Source organism: Lutjanus erythropterus, chromosome 13, assembly GCF_056507025.1.
Source record: "Lutjanus erythropterus isolate fLutEry1 chromosome 13, fLutEry1.hap2, whole genome shotgun sequence".
NCBI lineage: Eukaryota > Metazoa > Chordata > Actinopteri > Lutjaniformes > Lutjanidae > Lutjanus > Lutjanus erythropterus.
In genome coordinates, this window is record NC_139329.1 from 15,002,044 (window position 1) to 15,024,728 (window position 22,685).

The 22,685-nt window shown below is 39.7% G+C and overlaps 1 protein-coding gene across 2 annotated transcripts in view; it reads right to left on the reverse strand.

Annotated features, from left to right (window-relative positions):
- ldlrad3 (low density lipoprotein receptor class A domain containing 3) overlaps positions 1–22,685 on the reverse strand; it is a 100,362-nt gene that overhangs the window by 26,170 nt on the left and 51,507 nt on the right. The window contains exons 3-4 of one of the 2 annotated variants that reach the window (XM_084734925.1): positions 20,829–20,954; positions 17,758–17,889 (exon numbers count right to left, since the gene is read on the reverse strand). In XM_084734925.1, the coding sequence (XP_084591051.1) occupies positions 17,758–17,889; positions 20,829–20,954 (258 nt within the window). Of the gene's footprint in view, positions 1–17,757; positions 17,893–20,828; positions 20,955–22,685 lie in introns of both variants that reach the window. The other variant, XM_084734924.1, reaches the window with a different exon arrangement.

The following is a 22,685-nucleotide window of genomic DNA, read 5'->3' on the forward strand; positions in this document are numbered from 1 at the left end:
CCAGCATGGTCTTAGCATGCCTCTGGCATGTGGGTGTCCATATGACAGTATCAAACAATGACAACTACATAAAGAGAAAGAATGGGCGAGGCTGAGAGAGAAAAAAGGATGAGGAGGGTGTTAGAGGGGATGATAAAAATACAAAAAACCCCACCACTACTGGAGCACAGTATTCTTATCGTCTCAAGCGTTGCGTTTAAGCCTTGCCCATCTGAACAAAGCGACCGCAGACTGCCAGAGGAAGTGAGAGCAGAGAACAGAGGCGAGAGGAGAAAGGCCATGATGAGAGGAGACAAGACACTGGGGAACGAGGAGGTGAAATGGTAAAGAGAACCGAGGAGAAAAGGGTGGAGATGGGAGCCAAACGCCAAAACTGAAAGAAGCTGATGGGAGGTTAATGGTACATGAGCAGAGTGAGTCAGAGAGACGGAGCAGAGAGAGGGCAAGAAAAAAAAAAAGAGAAGACAGCAGTTGAGAAATATGGCGCAGAATCCAGTAATTACTGTGAATGAGACCACTGTTGCATGCAGGGACTAATCTAGCTCCCCTATTCAATCTCTGCGCTTCAAGTATGACCCCCTTCAAAATCTCAGCCAGTAGTTTTTCACTTCACCCCCAACTCTCATCATTCATCATTCACACTCCTGCTCTCCATTTTGTTTGCAAGGGTGTTCCAAAAATGGTTCTTCCTGAAGGGCTGAGGTTCTACCCAGAATCATTTGCTTCTGAAGAACCCTTGTTTGAAATAGGGGTAGTCAAGGGTTCTTTGTAAGACTAAAGGTATCATTAAGAACCCTTCATCTAAAGCCCCCCTTTTGGAAGAAAGTATTCTTCAAGGATTGGTGAAATTCCTGAAGAACTCTTTCATCAAGGGTTTGAGGGTTCTTGGTGGAACCCCCCTGGATGGGTAGAGCTATTACAATGTAGAGGGGTTCTCTGTAGAATCTCTCATAGGGGGTTCTGGGTAAAACCTTTCACAGATGGTTCTTTAATATTGGGTTCAATGTAGAAATCTCTAAATTGGTTCTCAGTGGAAGTTCCAAAAAGGTTTTTCCTATGGGAAAAAGCCATAAAGCCCTGTATGGTTCTAGTTAGCATCTTTATTTCTAAGAGCTTATTTTCAGTCTCTTTTTTTGGGTCTACCCTGCTTTGTTTCATTCCCACCTCGCCACTCTGGCTCGACTTCAATCCACTCATCCCCATCACTCACTTTGTTGTTTTCCGTCGTTTCCCCCACATCCTCTCTGTTCTGCTCTTACCTTTGCTTCCTGCACCTGTCTCTCAGGTTTCTACCTGTTTATTCCCCTCACTGCAGATGCCTTTTTTCATCCATACTTTCCTCACCTTTTCCTCCACTCACTTCCTGTCTTTACCTTGTTTTTTCTCTCTACCAGCGCCTCTGACCCCTTCGCCAGCTACCGTTTCCATCTCCCTGTTTCCCTCCGGTTCTTTGTCCTCCCCCTTGAATCCCTGTCTTTCTACACAATGAATCCAGAGGGTTTTATCTTTTTTTTTCCCTCAATGGCTTTGCCACTCTCCCTAATCCCTCATCTCCATCAGCTTCCCTCTCACTCTCTATCACTCTCTCCCTTGTGCTTTCCTTGCCTCTTCCGCTCCATCGTCTTCACACTCACACTTTGCTCTTTTTTCATCCCATATTTTACCCCCCCCCCCCCCCCCCCCCCCCCACCATCCTCTCACATTTCTATCTCTCACACTCTCTGACATGCAATCCCTCTTTTCTCTCTCCAGGGCACTCTTCTTTTTCCTCTGTTCCACTTAAGCCTTCCTTCTTTTTGCATTTTCCTCATGGATACACACATACCCAACACATATGTGGACACTGAACGCACACACAAACCACTGCACCCTCACCTTTATCACCACTCAAACACACACCTCTGCATTCTATCACATGCTTATAACTGCTGTGGCTCTTTGTCTGTCGAGCAACACCTTCAGCTCAACTATATCATGGGTGAATGCACACTTACAGTATTGGCAGAAAACACATTTGCAGAAAATAACCCAGCCCATTATAGTGAGAGAGCTGACTGACACCTAATGCATCACTCAACGGTGTATATCTGTTTAGTCCTAATAGCTCCACACCATTTTGCTCCATTGCCACTTGAGTGGTTGCATGTGAGGATAATGCTGCCTTTTAGTAATAATTAACAGTGGATTAGTTACTGTTAGGTAATCATTGCATAAATGCACATCATGGAAAAATCATGAATAAAAAAGGTGATGCAGTATTCAGCGGACTAGAAGATGTTAAGTGATCCAAAACCTAAGCAATTTTGTAGCCCAAAGGAGTGGCATTTATAAGGGTAAAACTTTTGATAAGATACGATAAGTCAGTGATGATTAGTCCTATTTCATGTGTCAGCTTCTATTATTTTCTTTAATACACCGACCACATTCAGTCAGAATAATTTTTTTATAGTGCTGTGACAGAATGGATTTTTTTCTTATTCATTTGTATCAGGTCATAAATGCAGCAGCTTCTCAAGACCAAGAAAAGTCTTGAAAATTTCTGTAAAAGTGACGGGGGTTAGCCCCACAGTTAGCTGAGTAAGCTAACGCTAAATTAATGCCAATGATAGTTGAATGATAGTCATCTTCAGTGTGATCATAATGATAAATTCAACACTGGATGTCTTTTGTAATTATTTACACATGTTCCCATCTTCAAAACAATCATTGTTGTTAGCATGTTGATAGCTGACAACTGACAATCCCATTATGCCTTGGGTTTAGTTTTGTGACCAATCAGAGGCTATATTCCTGACATGTAATGTGTGGCAGCACTGATCCATTGATGTATTAATGGTGGGGTGTGGTCCTCTGGGGAACGACTGTTTATATTTGAACTTGTCAACCAAACAAATCCTTTTTCATCGCTCCTTCAGAAGATTTTTCCCTTGTCCTCTGCATAGGAACTTATGCAATCTGTCGCTGATTGGCTGGAAGAGTGTTGTGTGGCATGGCTTGAGATAATGTTTGTTGCCATTTACAGAGCCAGGGGACATTTGCTCCCAGAGGAGACATTTGCTGAATTTGATATCAAGTGTGCTAGATTAGAATAACACACCCCATCTTTAATAGATCACGGCTCTAAAACACACTGTGAGACTCACCCTTCAAAATGAACTTTGTGGTGATCACAGTAGGCATCACTTAAATGCAGTTTTGTGGTAATGCAGCTGTCACCACAGAGTTTTAAACAATGTTTTATTAAACTGATTCGATTGGATGATGATTAGCTTTCTCGCCATCAGTGCTCCCTCACCTCATCCAGACTGTACCTTGCAAGACCACATCTGTGTGCTCTCTCTCTCTCTCACACACACAAACAAATAGACAGCATTTTTCAGTATAAATTCCAAGCCTGAACCAGATGCCAAAGCTAGGTACATGAAATAAACAAAGCAAGGACACAATTGGGAGAATGTCATCGTTTGGTCCATGAACTCTGCCTGAATAGTGCCTGGTTTTAGAGATATTTCAGACTGACTGTCTTATCATGAGTCATGACCACCGCAGCATGACACTGGGTTGTGTCTCCAAAAGCTGACTCTGTTTTAACTTTGCTGCTGTGCCCTGCTGCATTTTTTTTTCACTGCAATGCCTGATTCTGTCTGAATGTGGCCTTAGCCCTGCAAAACTGCAACACCAAATCTAGTATCACACTATGATTTACTCCAGCAGACTAGAGCTGTAACGCTACTAAGTGGCTCTGCTACTTATGGATGGGCGCATTAGACATGCCTGAAGAAAAGATAATATGGTCAAAAAAATGTGTGTGTGTGTGTGTGTGTGTGTGTGTGTGTGTGTGTGTGTGTGTGTGCATGCATGAGGGGAAATTAAATTGAGCTCTGGGCACAAACCATCTCTTAAAAGTACTGTATCTAAATTTCTCCAATATTCATCAAAGCTATTCAAGAGAATGAAATCATATTCATGGCACCTCTATGCTCTGGTTTCATAATTTTCACCCATTTTTAAAAGCAGTACAATTTAAAAATGCAAAAACAGCATTTTATTCTTCTCTTGAGCCACAAAGAGCCAGCAGAGATTAAAAAAGTCGCTTGTACAAACTTATGGAAAGATTTCTGAGAGAAATCAAAAACAAGGAGTGATTAAATGTTCCTTTCAAGTTCTTTTTATTGCACACTGAATGTATTAAAGACTTCATTAATATTCTCTAAACTTTTGCAAAGAAGTAGTCAAAGTATCTGCCACCACTTAACAGCTATTGAGGACTTTAGCAGAGTGACTAATGAGCAGTCAATATCTAGCACTGGTGCAGCCTCAACACCTCTTGGTCCGTCTTTAATGTGATATTGTTCAAGAAAGATAATGGCCTTGTGAGCCTCATTAGAGTGTTGCACAATGCAGACGAGGCATGCGCAATTTTCTTCCCAGTGTATGGTGAAAAGAGTGAAGGTACTGTAAATGACTTGAATGATTTAGATTCACAGATGGAAAGAAAAGACTTATTAGAGAGACGGAGCGCTATTCAAGCGCTCTTTACATGGTGATCTCACCTCCTTTCTGCTGTGAGCCAACCAGTAAGTGCATGGTGAGGGGCCAGAGAGGGGCATGTCTTTCAAGCCAAGTGTTGACGGAGCAGGGAAATGTTGCAGTTGAGGCCAGGCTTAACACACTCTAATGCAAATGTGATGCTCATAGAGGCTCAAATCAGCGAGCTAATGAGCTTGTTTTCTTCCCTATTGGGGTTTTACGATTTATAGAGTTACTTAAGTAATCTAATGGTTCAAAATCAGATCATTCACCTTGATTCAATCATCTTGGCTGCTGCGTAGCCATCATGGAGCGCGCCAGCTCAACCAGAGATTGACACTTGAGCTAAATTATCTCTAAATGGCAAACCTGAACTTTCCTCTGAGCCGCCCATCCAAAAAGCTATTTAATTGGAAGTGCATAAGAATGGCAACAAGTAGTGATGGAAAACAATTCCTAGAGCACCCACGCACATACAGGGACACACAAATAAATAAAAAAAAACAAAAAAAAACCACCCTCATTCAAAGTACAACTCTGCCCAGTAGCAACAGTAGAGCTATTGTTTGGAGTGAAATTCCTCCACTAGTAATGTGGGTGCAGGTCATCACTTGACCACCATCACCATGGCGACTGAATAAGGATAGGTTTAGGAGGGAAAGGTTGTTAATTTACAGGAGCCGAACAGCAATGGCTGACTGGAAGTGATTCAAGGACAGGGATGATTCATGCAGACTCTGGTCCCTGGAGTGACCCCCTCTGTGTAGCCACAGCCAATGGCAACAGGGTCCTTAAACAACAGGAGCTCTGAAAAGACTGACACTTAGCCTTGGTGTGCGAGGGTGGGGAGGGAGGGGGTGACAAGTAATGAAAGATGAAACAAGCGTAGACATATTCTCACACTTTGCTATAGCTGGCTGTGCACAACAGATAGGTGGATGGTATTCATTTATACCTACATGGATAACGACAGAGAGACATTCTACCAAATTGTTGCAAACTGCTGTTCATAAAAAACTCATTTAAAAAGCATTTAAGCGTGCAAATCTTGGATGTTTACTAAGATCCTTCTATCTGATATATCAGTACGCTCAATATATACAAAATCATCACTTGTAGGGTACTTTAAATTTGCAGCTGGCTATCCCAAACCCTAACTCCTAAATTTCAACTGCAAATGTAAACCATGAAACTTAATGTAAAAAATGGTACAAAAGGTTATGAATTTTCATGTCACTTCAAAAACAGTGAAAGTTTGAGTCAGTACACTGAGACAGATTTTCGTCACACCCATACATTTTTAATCAGTAAGTGTATTATATCTCCCTCTCTCTCATGGCAGCATGGCGAGTAGAGGTCCCATCATTTTAATGTAAATGTGTTCAAAAGTCTGAAAATCAGGGTGAAACTTTAAGTAATGTCTCTACCAAATACCTACTTTCTGTAATTTAGCAAACTTTTTTGCCTGTCTGTTATTGCAGCAAAAAAATATATCATGTGTCTACAACTATTCAGTACTGTGCTAGCCAACCACGTGCTGACTAGCATCAAAATGATCACAACTGTCACCATTGAAACAACCATGACAGAAACAAGATGATGAAGTTGCAACAAGATTGTTTTGGTAGTGACAAAAAGGAATACTGAATTCTTTATTTGGAGAAAATAAAATAATTTTAATCCCAGTCATGCAAATCCCAGTATTTTAGCATATATTCCATGTCAGTTAAAATCTGTCATGTGATGTCACAACCAAAACAATCATGAACTAAACATAGGATGTTTTGCTATGTTTCGATAATGTCAGTAAGGTGATATATTGCTATTGTTTAAAATCTAATTTCAGGAAAACTATCATAGTAATGAAGAACACACCACCATATGCGTAAAATCTGAGTTAAAAAGTTAACTTTTTATGAAATCAGAACAGTTAAGATAGATCACAACAGTGCTGTATAGTAGTTGGGTATTTAAACACAAAACTGCCATGAACGTATCACAATATCACAATACAGTGTTTTTTAGAATTAAGACAGTACTACAAAACCTAATACTGAAATACTCAAGAGTATCGATATTTTCATACACCCTTAGGAAAAATATTATAAATGTGTACTTTGGATATACTATATATTAGATATATTATAATTTATATACAGGAAAAACAGTAGAAAAAGACACTTCTTTTAAGATGCTTCCAACCCAATTAAAAATATACTCTTACTATATTGGAGAACTATTTTGTTTTAATTTAAATGACAGAAATAGGAAGCTGCACCCCCTCAGTTCAACTTTGCCAGCAGCAGCTAATAGCATCTTGGCAACTGCTCTGCTCTCGTCTCCTGTAGACCAACTGCCGAGAGCTCCTCAATGCTGCTTTGTGAACATGCTTTAGGCTAACAAAAGCAAAATCCTGAAACTTCTCCAGAGTTCAAATCCATGGGCGGTGACATGCGCAACCTTCCCTATTTGCGCCTGTCAAGTGTGCGTTGGCTCTGATGAACTGGCACTATTACATTCCACTCCCACACCTCAGTCTACTGCCATTATATTCCCCTGCGCCATTTCACGCTCCCTCCCACACCTTTCTCTCTCTGCCAGCAGCGCTCTGAGTGCTACTGACGAAGGGCATGAACGGACCAACATCTCAGCGTCACACACGTCTCTACCACAAAAATTGCACATGGATTAACTTGTCATTTTAATCTATAGCAGCTATATTATTCGAGCCCAAAGTCTGGCAGCAATCAATGGGGGAGGATGTGGCTGTGTGAGAAGCTATTAGCAAGCTAAAAGGATACCAATAGTGAATAGCGACTGAAGGACTTTTAATCACTCTGACATTCTTTGTTCTTTATATATCAGACTGACACCATATATTAATGTCTAGTTTACTGGCGACTCTAATGGGGAGGCAGGAGTTACTGCTGGATGTCAGCACACAGTCACTGTATATACAGCCCCATCTGAATTACTGGTGTTTATTGGCGCTGTAAATGGCAGGGCTGTGAAGACAGGTTGTTGAATACATAGTGCTTATGCAAAGCAGCAGATGTAGTGCTAGTGGATCTATCGAGTAGTTCTTACACAGCCTTAGGAGGATATAACAAATAGAAAGCTGCAGATTACTCTCTGTGGGAGGGAAGCATCCCTGGAGTTTAAAATGAGGGATTTGACTTCTCAGAGAGCAGCGCTCCATACACAAAACCAGAAGGTTAAAATTGCTTTTTGTACTGTCAGTGGGAATACAGAGGGTTTGTGGATGTGTGGCGATTGCAGCAGAAATAAAGCTTATGATATTAATGTTTTAGCTGGACAGACATTGTTACTTGCCAAATGCCCTTGATGCTGTGAAACAAGCGATTCTCCCTGAAAGGCTTATGAAAAGGAACTGGTAGGTTTAAAACTGTAATTATACACAGTCATGTCCTCCAAAAAGTCTTGCTGCCACTTCATTTCGCAGATCTTGGATCATGTTTAGTCTGTGGCTTAATTTTCATCAAACCAACCAGGGTCAAGAGCGAAGTCAGCTGCCAGTGTTTTGACAGTGTACTCATCCAGCAGACTAATGTTAATTGTCAGCTTGCTGCCCAAGATCTCACTCTGACTGACAGTTCTCTGAGGACCTGTAGGCCAATGATGACTCTGATGGGGTCACTGTTAAAAACCGCCATGCAGCAGAATGTGTTGTGGCAGTTAGACTTCACAGTAAAAAAATCATACAGGGATTTAGTGGAACCAGTTTCTTTTCTCATTAACTTGACAAAAATATCTAAGTTTTATTTCTTGAAATGGTAAGCTGAATGAATGTTCTGTACAGAGTTCAGTCAAGTCATTAAATTAAGTTTCTAAAGAAACAAGATCAGCATATAAGCAGACTTCCCAGCATGCAATGTGTGAAAGTTAAAACTCTCCTAACCATTCTTTTTTGTAGTTTGAAGAAAACATATATCTTGAAAAGTTGATGTGTTTGAAATGCACTTTAAGATTGTTGTTTGTTTTCACACCAATACTTCAGTACAAAATCGATGGCAAAATTCTGAAAATGTGCTGAAGACAGGAAATTCTTTCTGTCACGACAGGGACAGCATACACTTGTAAGTGGCGCAGTCTAATGGTAAATGCCAAGGGAAGAAGAAAAACACCACCCAGCACTGAGGAACAACAACAACTACATGTGTAGGACAGCAACATGTGCAGACGCAGCGGCAGCTCGACTTGTAAAAAAAAAAAAGAAAAAGAAAAACAGTAACAGAGCTGTGTATGGAAGTACTGTGTGTTCAGGCGAATCAACAGGGATTAATTGGAAACTTTTCAGGCATAAGGAGTAAACACTTATTTATAAATGCACCTCAAATCACAGTTCATGTTAATGTTACATTTAGCACATATCCAATGTGTTCTTGTTATCCTTATCATCATTACCATTTTTTTTTGTGTAAGACAGCTAGCATTGCTGTGTTACGTTCCATGATGTTTGCAATGGCTAAATGCAAAAGGCTACTGTGTTAAGGCTAACATAATGTAAACATAGCTCATAGTACTAATTTTTGGCTACCGTCCTGACTCATTACCATATAGTCTGTGTCATCGGTCATCAAAATATGCAAAATATTGTGTTAGAGTTTTGTCTATATCATGTCAGTAAAGTTAAACTACTGTTTGGAATCTAAGTTCAAGTTATACTCAAAGTTCAGCAGCAGAAATCACTGTCTCACTCCCTTACTGGCCAGACATGGCAGCATCGAACAGGCAGGAAATCAGACAGAGAAGGCGGTGAGAATCCGGGTAATTTTCAAATTAAAAGACCCAGTGCAGACTCACGTTCATAAAGACAGACAGAAAAGAAATTATTTAACCATGTAGCCTGCTTATCCATGGTAGACGCACAAACAGCAAGGAAAGAGGACCTAATCAACAAAATCTGAGCAAGTCAACATAACGAGGTGGGCAAAACGCTCCGCTGCTGAAATGCTTCTGAAACACTGCTGGTGGGGTTTGCAGCCGTGCAGAGGACAGATCACAACCACGGTGCAGATGTGCCATGGAATCAACTGCCAAGTCTTTTGTCTTAGAAGCTCAGAAGAGTTTTGTGACAAAGAAAAATAATAATGGCTGAATTTTATTGTTTTGTTTGTTTTTTACCAGGTATCCAATAGGGCATTTAAGTGTCATGGAAATTCACTGGTATTGGTATCAACCAGTAATGTTCTGGTGACATCCCTATTGTGAACCATGCTGCAACCTGGTATACAATCTTTAATTATTGTCTTTGGGCCAATGCTGGTACAAATTAGCTCCAACACAAGCAGCTGCAGCTGTAAGTTCTTTGATTTAAATGAAGAATTCACTGTTTAAACTGAGAAAATGTTAAAGTAAATCAAATGTGTTTGTGTAATTCAACAGTTGTTGTTTAATATCTTAGCTTAACATCCTTAGCTTATTGAACATGTTTTCACAAGTACAAATGAATTAATAATACGTTTATGTGACCAGAAAAGTTTATTTGTCTTAAATTATTACAATAGTACCTCAATTTGTCTTTTCAATTCAGTCAACTTTAAATTTTAAGGTGGCCTGAGCACTACCTTTTTAAAGTTAAAACTAACAGTTTATTTTAACAGACAATACAGCGTAATTTGTATGAGCATTCTTTCATTTGCTGAGGGATTTATGGTTTGTCTCCATAGGAGTCTAGACATTATGGAATATGCAGACTATACTGCAAACAAAGGCCTACCCTTGGGAGTGATTCCGTCACTCTAAGAGTGATACAAGATATCCCCTTTTTTTCATGCATTGTAGTTTTAATTACATGCTAATGTATTTATCCAGCAAACAGTATAAATGTATTCAACGATGTGTCCTGATTTCGAAAACATTTTGGTCTGAGGAATTAATGTTGCCCCTTTTGTTCAAAGAAGCTTAATTGATGCACAGATTCTTTTAAAGTGTTTGTGTGCCACAGGCGGTGCAGTCTTCACGTGTTAAAGGATTTATTTGCCTTTTATTTGTCCAATTATTGCATTGATATTATACAGCCTGGAGGAGACGCAGCAGTGAAAGCATAAATCTTCCTCATGTGATGTTGAAAAGCTGCACTGTGTCATGAAACTTAATGCAGGATTGTACAGCTTTACTATCACAACTTCACACAGTTTTAATGAAGAACATAACATAATTTGGACTTATATGTGTGTGTTATTCACTGAAAGAATAAATTCACATTGAAACAAATGCAAAAACACAACCAAAACAAATGCCTTTGATGCCTGTGAGCACACAAAGAATACCTTATCTTCAAAAACACACAAAGCCATTGGGAGCCTTTGAAGCCCTCATCCTCCGGCCTTCTGTTCCCACCTTCACATCACGTTGACACTTTTTCTCTCTCAGAACAACTTCAGTTAAGAAAAAGGCCAAGTAGGAGCTCCTTTGTGATAGAGGAGATGTGAGAATTAATCACTATCACACTCTCCCACAGTCACCACACCATCTGATACTCTTTCTCTACTTGTGTTAATTAATGCATAATGAGAGACGCTGATGTGTGCATTTTAAATCAATTACTTTTCTTAAATGACTCTGAGGGGATTCTCAGACACTTCTAAAAAAGAGCGTCAACTTCTATGCTCATCACTTTTATACTGAGTCCTTAAAGTTGTTTGTGCTGTGACCTTCAGGAAGTTTATTCTGGAGGTTGCGGAGTTATTTTTTCTCAATTAAATATGCAGAACAATCACTAAGAGATGCACTGTGACTCTTTGTGAGTGTGTGTGAGTGCACTCAGGCACTCATGCACATGCTTCCTTGGATATGCAGAGTGGCTCTCTTGTTCTCAGCGAGGGTTCCCCAAGCATCTGGCTATGTCCTGTGAGCCCGGCGGCGGTGCTTCAACAACAATTCGTTGCAGGGGCAAACATGCGCTCCATCACTGCGTGCTCTCTTCGCCCTGCTACGAGCAGCCAGGAGACCAGGGAGAGCAAAGAGAAGCTCTGCTTTGCTTGCTTTTCATGTGATTCCTGTTTTCAGAGCTACACTGCTCAGGCCTCAGGGCTCGACTTGAGATGGATGCCGCTCTCATCCTCTCCGGCTTATCGCTTTACCCCTCGTTCAGTTCTATCCAAATCCCTACCTTTCTCTATACCAAATCACCTGTCTCTCTTTGCTTACCTCCATCTTCCTGCCTATTGCTATTCATTGCTCTTTGCGACTCCCCTTCTGGTTCACTATATTATGTTTATGTGGTTTTCTTTCCATTTCTTTATCTCTGTTATCCGTTACAGGCTCCCCTTTCCTACTCCTTCTATCTCACCGAGCAATGATTGCACCGATGCATTTATAGAAGATTGTATATTGTTACATTGCACTGTTTGCCACTTTGCCACCTCTCTGCTATTTCAAAAATCAATTACCCATCAAATAAAACGATAAACAGTAAAGCTCCATGCTGCCTCATTCGTATCTAACTGTGCCAAATTGTTTAAAATCACTCTGATGGGAAATAAAAACACTGAAGGCATAAAGGAGCTGGAGGACGGCGCTGGATCTAATTATCAGACACCTCTAGGGCAGGATAAGCAAACGTTACTCTATAAATGCCATGATGATGTGTCCGCTGACAGGCCATGTGCTGAACTCTCGCTAGACTTTTCAAATAAAGGAAGCAAATGTGGAGACACTGAAGCACGTAATTATGGGTAAGGAGGAAGAGGAGTTGAACGGAGGAGGAGGTGGTATGGCAGAGAAAGTGAGGAAGAAGATGCTGTGCTCAGGTGGCTTAGAGCGGATATTGTATGCCTTATCTGTCACCTGCAGGTCTGTGCTTATTATAGAGAGAGGCAAAGTCAGAGCAGAATGTAAGGTGAGAATGTGTGCATGTGTGCGTGTGCGTGTGTGTGTGTGTGTGTGTGTGCACATGCAGAAAAGAGATGCAAGGAGTCAAACCCCAGCGATGCCTTCACTCCACAGTGAGAGATGATAAAAAAATAACTAAAAAACAAAGAAAAAAGCTGCTCTTCCTTCTTTCGTTCTGAAGGTCATGACAACATGACAGCTTGCACCTTCTTGACACTTGTACTTTACGCAGCACTACACAGGTTTTCAGCAGCAACGTAAGCGAGAGAACATTTAGGTCGTTTGCACCCCTTACATACAAATACTACCATAAAATCAGTGCTGACAAGGAGTCTTATGGAACACAACAACACGTCCAAACACTAATAGGTTAGAAGTGGGTGCACTGGTACAGATCTGAGAGCTGATTTGAAAACATGCAAAATACACCCCTGTATACTGGGAAGTTCAGACATTTTTGAGATAAGAAAAAGATGAAAATTTGGTACTTTATCATTAGACACCTGAAAACATTTTAGAGATGGAGGCAGTCTGAGAAGCCTCTCAGTCAAGCATAGCAGGCCTTTTAATAAAATCACTGCAAAGCAGGACACTTTTGTAGAAAAGAGTATAATAATTGTACTTAGGACTGGCAATATTATATATTATTAATAATAAAGCTCAGACCTTAGATCTTCACTCATCCCCTGAGGTACATAATATTTTATGATCCATTTTTGAGCTGTAATAAAATGGGCTGTTTTCTGCCAGGTAATTATCACTGAACACTAATTGTATTAAAGGTACCCTGTGAATTTTTTTTGACCACTATCAGTGCTATAGAATTATGTTTCTGAGTGGGGTCCTGTTTGTTTGAATCTTGTTCAAACTGAGCGTTTGGCTGCCAGGCTAAAGGTAAAGTGTGTGTGGGGCCATCTGCTTTCCTCTCTGCTCTGACTCTGAATCTGACACCCCTCGCTCTGCCAGCTCACTCTCCTTCGTCCACCACTGCTTTTCGTCGATGCTCCATTGACGGTTCATTTTGTAGACATTAAACATGCAGTCAATAACTTGAAACAAAACTTTGCATGGAAAATGGGTAAACTTGACGGTCTTCTTGTCGCAGCGTCTCTCTGTCCCACACCTGCTCCCCATCATCACACTTAAATACTTTGGCATGCTCCTTTCAAACTAACAATCCCACCCCATAGCTTGACAGCCACACAGGAGAGCCAATAGGGAGACAGTGTGTCATGACAATTTGAACTCTATTAAATGTGAAATGGGCAAACAATAAGATAAGTTGTGGACTGGAATAGAAAGCTGTAGCGTTGTCAGAGAAACCATTATTTCAGCTTAGTGTGTTTCGTTCTCTGATGACATATCATGGTCATTCTATGATTTATTACAGTTAATATATTACAGTTTTCTCCTTTACATCACACTCAGAATTCAAACTCTCAAATAAAATGGCGCAGGTTGAATATAGTGCAGTGAATATATACTGTATAGAAAATAGAGAGTGATTTTAGACACAGCCAAAGTCTTCCAAAATTCAAGTTTCTTACATGAGAAGAAATGCACACATTTATTAGGCATCAAGGATACAAACAATACAGTTCCTTGAAAAACAGTGCATTTTAACCACCGGTTACATTAAATGTAACTAAGTATTAGATTTTCTGCCAACAGTGAGCAGCTTGATCATTTCTGCTCTTCCTATCCAGTATTTCTTGTGAAGACTGTGATTCAAGACCTAATCTCTCAGATGCCATAACAAGACACAGCTACATCCTGCCAGCCGGCACCAGAGTCGGTATTGTTCACTTGTCAACAAGGAAATGAAGTGCAGTGGACACAGATATCGATCAATATTTCTGCATCACTACAGAGTTCCATCCAGCATTCTGTGGATCTGCATTGAGTGGTGTAGTGTGAAACAGACAGGCTTGTGATATTGGATCTATTCCCTTTCTTGCCTCCCTGACAAACACAAACACAGGTTAAAAAAGAATAATAAAAACTCTATTAAATCTGCTTCAGTAATTCGGCAAAATAAAACAATAGATTGACTAATGTCAGCATATTAAATTTAGATGGCAGGCTAAATTATAACAAGCGGAATAATTATATCCTGCAAGCATTATCCCATCTGTGTCAGATTAGAGGCATTTAAAAAAAAAAAGAACTGTTTTATTTTGTTTCAGAGTATAAATGGTGTTGAAAAGTTTCACTAGGATTTACTCTGTTTATATTCTGTTTATCAGACTTTTTCTGCTGACTTTGCCTATCTCAGTACTTGTAATAACATTACTGTCTTGTGGGCTATAGATGCTGACAGGTTATTGTCGACTTTTTTTGGTACTCTGCACTTTCCGTTTTGTTATTTCTGACAGACATTTTTTTTTAACTGCAGAGTAAATCAATGTGACAGCAGCACCTAGACAGAAGGATAGGGATCCACATGATTTTTTTAACAAAGGAAAGAAAAAAAAAAAAAAACACTGACAGTGGTCCACATTTGGTTGCCTGGGGTTATATGCACACCCGGGTTGGACTGCTGGCAGAAATCATGTCGGCTTGCCAGTGGAAGTACAGCTCAAGTGTTGACAGAAGCCGACTGCTGTGCCATAGTGGCAGCAGCTGCGTGAGAGAAGCGAAGCTGCCAGTGGAATGAGACATGCTATACCAGAAGACGTCAGCCTCACTGTCAGAGATGATACTGGTGCTATTTATGCCACAATCCAATGCACAATGTCATCAATATCATTATATTTCACAACATGAAGCTGGGAGAAAAAAATCGCAGCAGCTCATTTGGCATAAAGTTTAATCTGTCAGAGGCTTTGCTTTATATCTTTATGAAGCACAGACTGCAGAACAGATTTCCCGAGCGATGCTTTCAGAAATATCACAAAATGTGACATATTGAGTGACTGAATGTTCCACCTCCTCTATCATCATTTCATCCGCTTTTATAGAAAAGCTACCTACAAGCTTCCACCTGTTCAGAAATCTGCTCCAAAGTTCACTGCCAATAATTCCAACAATTATGGCCTGATTAAATTACACTCCAGTTCGTCACAATAAGTGGAAGCGACAGCGGTTACGACCCAGTGGGTTGTTGTTGTGAATGAACTCTGAATGAAGCAAATAAAGTGAGAGGAGATAGTGAGTACTATTTAAATACTTTTGAGGTGTTGAGGAAACTTATCTTACTCATCCAACATAATTGGTGTCTCTGTAGCCGTTTCTGTCAGACAGAATCATAGCATGTCAAGGTTTTTATTGTGCAGTGTTTTTTAAAACCCTCCATGAAAGATTATCATCTACTTGACCATTCTTGGCATGGTTTAATTACAGTACACATAAAGGGACTGCTAATTGTTATCTGTACACATAATGTGTAGCTTTAGGGATGTGATCTGGTAGTGTGTCACCATATTTTTGATAGGAATGCCTCAATCACATTTTTTTTGCCATCAATCACGATTGCTGATTGTCTATGAGCCAAATCAGATAATACTGACCTTCCTTTGTTTTGTTGTAGCAGCTGGAATAGCAGTATTATAGGTCAGTTTCATATTAAGCACTCAGCCACTTTCAAGTGAAACATAATGAGCCCATGCATGAGGTGGACTTGTAAGTCAGTCAGTATCCCACATTCCTGCAAATATGTCACAATAAAAGCCTTGCAAAGAAATTAATGGTTTTTAACACCCGGTCCTATTAATGAATTTGCAAAGAAATGATGTCCACTGAAATGCTAGAGAGTTTGTAATGAAATGGACACAGGAAGTGTTGAGTATTAACAGCGTAATGTGGTAACTTTTCAGTGGAGAGTGGATCGCAGCTACCTCACTAACATAGCAAACAGATGTGACAAACATGGCTGACATATAGAGGACAGGGTTATGTTACAGTTATATTATATATGTAGATAGTATGTGTCAATGACACCAACACAGCTGAAAATGGGCTCACGTGTGTTGTGTAACTAATTAGTTTCGCTATTGGCGATAAGAAAGCATTAATCCAGATCTCCTGATCACATATTTTTACTGAATATTGTCTGATAAAGATCTGTGACAAATCAATCTGGGCATCCCTGGATTTGAACATTCATTTCTTTAGGGTTTTTAAAGTCATTCCAAAGACAGTCCTTTAATTCTGCGAGTTCTGAAACTGTCCCTCTCATAAGTTTAAGCTTAAATCATGCATGTCTCATGCAGTAAACCTGCTCCTGATGCATATCTTGTACACAATTTTCATGCTTTCTAATTTCCTCCTTCAAAAAGTGTTGTTTATTTAAGAGATAATGAAATCAGACATCAATACAGATATTGTTAGTTTTTGTTGTACATATGGTCCCTCCATCTGGAGTTTGTGATGAAGTAGACAGCCTCTAAATCACATCCCTAAATCTACACATTATGTGTACAAATTACCCACTTCTGTAGAGTGAGTGCATATTTCATTTATTAGTGTATAGTTTTTATATCATCGGCAAATACCTTTACACTCTCTGACACTATATGGTTCTTTGTAGAGCACTGGTCTAGCAGAAACATGGTGTCATAGTATGAACACGTTACATGTTATCTACATATAGTAACATATATACATATAGTAACTGTTTTGTTTTCTTGTAACTTTCTAATCTGCAGCCATATATTGCTATTTTTGCAGGAATTTTGGGATTCTTGTGCTGCCAATATTTGTAATGGTTTATCAAAGTCCATGTTCTGCTGCTTCTTTTCCTTTTATTAAGTGCACACTGTTGATCAAAAGAAATCATACTTCAAATGTTCCCATGGTAGCTTTGTGACTGATTTTATTGTATAATCTTTTGAGTTTTGGTGAAATGCATCAGTTAACCAACCAAAACCCTAATGAAACAGTTTGCAATGTGTGAGGGATCAGTAATGTCTCTGATCTGCTATAATTCAGTTCTACTACATCATTAGGGCTGTGTATTGCCAACAATCTGTGATATGGTACTTATCATGATACAGGGGTTACAATTCAATATGCAATATAGTGCAATACTCCAAGAAACGTGATATACTGCTATTTTTTTTTTATCTAATTTGGGGAAAACTGTCATAGTATAATGAACACGCTACCATATGCATGAAATCTCAATTTAAAACGTTTACTTTTTATGCAATCAGAACATTGAAGATAACAACACTGCCATCTAGTCGTCAGGGGTTTAAACACAACACAAAATTAACCATCTTTGCATGTATTACAATATCAAGATATATATTTTTGAGAATTAATGCAGTATCACAAAACATATTATGACACCCAAGTATCAACATTTTCTTACTACCTTTACCTTTCTTTTCTGCATAGATGTCCATCTCATTCGACTTAATGACTTACCTGCTGTAGTTAGGCAGAGCTCCTCATCACTGTTGTCCTGACAGTTGTCCTGGCCGTTACACAAGAAGCTGCGGTCTACGCAGTGGCCGTTTCGACACTTGAAGCGCGCCTCTGAGCAAACCAAAGGGTTACCTGCTGGGGTTGAGTCAGAGCAGAGGTCAAGTGTAAAGTGTTAATTCAAGGGGGGTTACAGTGAGAGGTTTCAAAGCTACCTGACAAACAAGAACAACTGTGAGTAAAAAACAAACTTCAGAGTTTAAAAAATGATTTAAAAGGAAATAAAACTTATATTTTGTAGTGGTAGTTTGAGGGGTGTTAAAGGCTGTTTATATGTGCTTGTATTTGCTGATCTACAACACTTTGATATGATTAAATATAAAGGAAAAACATGGGTATTACATTTTCATGGGGACTTTAAGAGATTGAATTAATCATGAAAAACAGTTTGAGTTAGTAAAGCATTTGATCGGGAGAGTCGGACAAAAATCTAACTGAAAATTTTCTAAATTTTCCTGCCCAGCATGTCCTCCTTTTAACACATGTTCTGGTTTGGTCTTTGTTCTGTCTTCTGCAAAATGAGGCAGAATTATCTTGTGAGAAGATCCAGACAATTACACAGTGATGACGCAGTATGTGCTGGGAGCGTGGAGCAAAGCTCCATTTAAATGGCCAGATTAGATTTGTGAGCGTGGGGCCCTGCAGGCTAGGAACGGTGCCTCTGACAATGGTGAGTGATTAGCTTGATGCACAGTCCCCACTGGGAAAGCAGCGTTGGGGTCATGCCAGGACAAACTATATGCTTTATAATATAGACTACACCAGGGTGTTCCCCTCGTCCTTCAGTTCAATGGAACATGGGTATTAAACTGTCTTAAAGGCAAAGCTAGAGCTAAGGGTGCAGAGTTATGAGTTAAAAGCAATTCAAACAAATAAAGACGACTCAAACTTTTCTGAAAAGGTAGTAGAATTTCCTGCTTTTTGCCATTTATACCTTGTCACCACTGGTATTATCTGCTCTGAATGCAGGATTTGATGGTGAGTGGAGGGAGCAGCAACAGTGCAGAAATTGGATTCTTTATAGAATGATATTCTCCTTCATTTTCCCCTGAAAGAAGGGACATAAAGAATACCTGCTTCACGCTTTAGAAAGCACGAGCAATACTGTTCTGGCATTACAAAAACTAGATCAGAGCAAAAGAAACCAGGTTGAACAATAAATTCTAGCGACTAGCTCTGAATACTTCTGCCTCCACTGTACATAACCAAATCTAAAAAAGGCAACCATTACATGATACTCATGTGCGTGATGTGCCTCTGGAAATACAAAGAGATTTTTGCCTTAAAAAATCAATTGCCCAACCTCCACAGATGGAGGCTGGGATGTCAGCTCAGTTTTCTGAGCTAGGTCTCACTAAGCATTGTTTTATTCCATTATTTAGCACTGCAACTATGCAAAGTATTTATGCCTTTGTGGTTCACTGAAGCATATTTCTAGCTCAAAGAGAATACTCCAAAGGTTTAGTACTGCACTTTAGGCCTTGTGCAGACTGCCAGCTCAAATCCATTTTTTGGCATATCCAGATTGTATCCAGATTGATTTCAGACAGTCTTTCTTTTGCAAAAGCAAAGAAACACATGATATGTGATTTTTGAACATCTGATCCAAGCCCCATTTGGAGGTGGTTTGAAATTTGATTTCAGTTGGATTTCTACATATGTGTCCAAGTCCGGACACTCTGGTTGCTCAAATCAGTTTTCAAAGTGCATCGCTTGCAACCTGACACACAACAATAACGTCGCATCCAGAGTGACCAAAGTGTGGCACAGGGTGGCTCATCAAGCATAAGTTGAGCCCCCACAAGGCCTAAGCATCTGGCAATTTTATTTTCAGAGGATGTATTTACAAGATGTTGAATAAGTAACAGTTACACTGGGGCAACTCAGTTGGAAACATAGATATACTGTTTGGAAAGCTCAGCAGCAACATTGATTGTTGAGACATTGTTGAGTTAAAACAGTGAATCATCAACAGAGAAGCAAAGTCCCTCCCCCTCCCATCTATCTGTGGGACCTTATTTTGGAAAAAGATGTATGGTAGTCCACAGCAAGAGACAATTTGTTTTTATTCTGTTTAAAATTGTGCTATGAAATAAATGTTTGTCATAATAAAAAATAATTTCAAAAGTCAAGAAAGTCAATTTAATTTCTTTTGTCACTTAACCTCACTTCTGTTACTGCAATCATGATTATGTTTTCACAGAAACTATAGGTCCCTGCCTTCATGCTGCCATCAATCTGTCGCTGGCTCACTCCGGGCCCCCGTCAAAAAAGACACTTGGCTGCTGGCTCCCGTCAAAAGATATTTGCCATCGGGTCTAACAACTTTACTGGGGAAACCCTGCTATCACATCCAACCCTTTAGAAAGGCTGGTGATGTCTGGACACATAAATCCCAGCTGATCACTTGCAAAAAACAATGCGGTCAGTCTGTCTTTAAGATCTGATTACAGAAATAAATCTGATTTGCCTGCAATCTAAACAAAGTCACATCCATTATATTGTTTGACTGAAAAGAGACATATTTAAAAAAAAATGTTGGAACACTCATACTTTTATTTCATAGTGTGGATCAAGCTCCAAAAGCACTCCATCCTACCTTTCCCATAATGAAATTGATTGTATTGTTTAGCTAGAGCTCTCACTGCCTTGTTAACACCATAAACTCCAACACCAGTTTTGTAATACAGACTTTCTTCTTATAGATTTTAAGTCCAGGTGAGACTATATAACAGTTTTTACAGGTCTAGTAGTACATGATGAGTAAACTGAATTTTAAATGTAAAATTACTAGACTGCCACTTAAATGCTCAGATCTTACAGGAATAATTGTACTAAAGTAAACTACATATTCAGCACTCAACCCACCACAGGCTATAGAGTAGCAGTACAGTAACTGCAGGATAAACTGTTATCACTGAGGGACAGTACATCACTGAACAGACCATGACTTCTGGTGGCCATGGGATGAGACAGATTGCTACTGTTGAAATTGGTTGTGGTGTGACACTCACTGCAGTTCTCCTCGTCACTCCCATCAGGACAGTCAGTCAATCCATTGCAGCGGAAGCGTCCGATGATGCAGTGGACACCATTAGCACAGGCGAAGAACGTGGGGGCGCACTTTGACTTGACCTTAGCTAAGGACAGACAAGAGGAGTGGGGGAGGTGGTGGAAAGAAGAACAGTGAATTAGTCTATGGTTGATGTGGAGATGATGCAGTAGATTTCAATGCATTACATCATGCTTTATGACAGAATTAGCCTTGACTGCGATGCACAAGGGAGAGGAGGGACCCATCAATAAGGTTGGCTAAGTTTTCTTTAAGTTATTATCAAAATAACATAACACAACTCTGTGTACTAAAGTACAACAGCAAACCATTCAACCATTAAACACTGTACAAGGTTCAAAAAGTCAAACAGCTGCTTTGTTACTGAGACCAATTAATTACACAGCTCATTTTCTTGTGTAAGGCTTATCTTTATGTTCTCTGAAGTATGACAAGTAAAGGGTAAGATCCCGAGCAAAAAGCACTGATAGGAGGAGAAAACAAGTTAATGACAAAGACAAAGAGAGCCGATTGTGTGGGAGAGTGTTTGTATGGATTCTGCCATTGATCAGCCTAAGCAGGCCACAGGACTTATCTCACAGGACAGGCCTGAGACTGAGTGACGAGCCTGCAGAACATCAATGCCTGGCATCCTCCGTTTAGCAGTAACCCCTAGTTTTAACTCAAACACATTGATCTGACCAGGCAGAAGATAGCAGGTAGATGTGAGCAAAGACATCAGAAAAAAAAGGACCCCGATCACTGTGAAGTTAGAATTTTAAACCCTGATGGAAACAAACAAACAAACAAACAAAAAAATCCTATAAAAGTCACTAGAGTACAGCCATTGCTATTTAAAGTTCATAATAATTAGCCCTGTCCCCTAACTGTTGACAAAACCATTAAGTTAGTTAGTCCACCACTTTTTCATTAATCTGTTAGTTGCAGACAAAAATAAACAAAATATGAATATACAGCAGCATTCACAGCCTTCCCACTTATTTTAGCTAGGAGTGACAGAATCACTATTGACAAGAGGTTGCAGTAGATATATGGGTTAAATGCGGGTCCTGGTTAGGTTTACGTAACAAAACTGCCTATTTACTGATTATTTACACCCTGGGTGAAAATATCATTGTTGGCTACAGACACCTGAGTGCTTGTCTCTGCCATCCTAGTCTATATACACCCAGGTGTAAATAGCCACATTGGTTATTCCACCCCAGGGACAAATAGGCACATTGGCTAAACAGCATCTAGCATCCCCATATTTATCCCCAACATTTATTCCTGTGTTTTGGACTACGCTACTTGTGTAAGGTTATATAGTGTTGAAATAAATTAACAAAATCTCCTTTCTGGCTGTTTGGCACATTCAGAGTCATTAACCACTTTTGCTGTTAGCATGTCAAAGGTGGCTTGATTCATGCCTCAAACGTATAAATGTAAACCTACTGCAAGAAACGTTCATATTTTGTTGCTTTTGAGGGTTTCCACTGTAATAACTACAAAATATAATGTTAAAATATTAAATAAAATTATCTCAATAAAAATCTTCTCCTGCTGCATTTGAACTTGTTAACATACTACTCACTGTAACTTTGCCAGGGACAATGTAAACACAGGCTCATTTCATCTGATTTCAAGCAAAATCCAATGTCAGATATTAAGAATAACTAAGTAGAAATAGCCAGTCATCTTGAAGATCATCTACCTTGCTTATATGGTCATATAGAGGTATCGGTATTAAATTGAGACTGTTTCATAGCTGTTTAAAAACTCTTTCTATTGGGGCGCCCCTATAGCTCAGTTAGTGGAG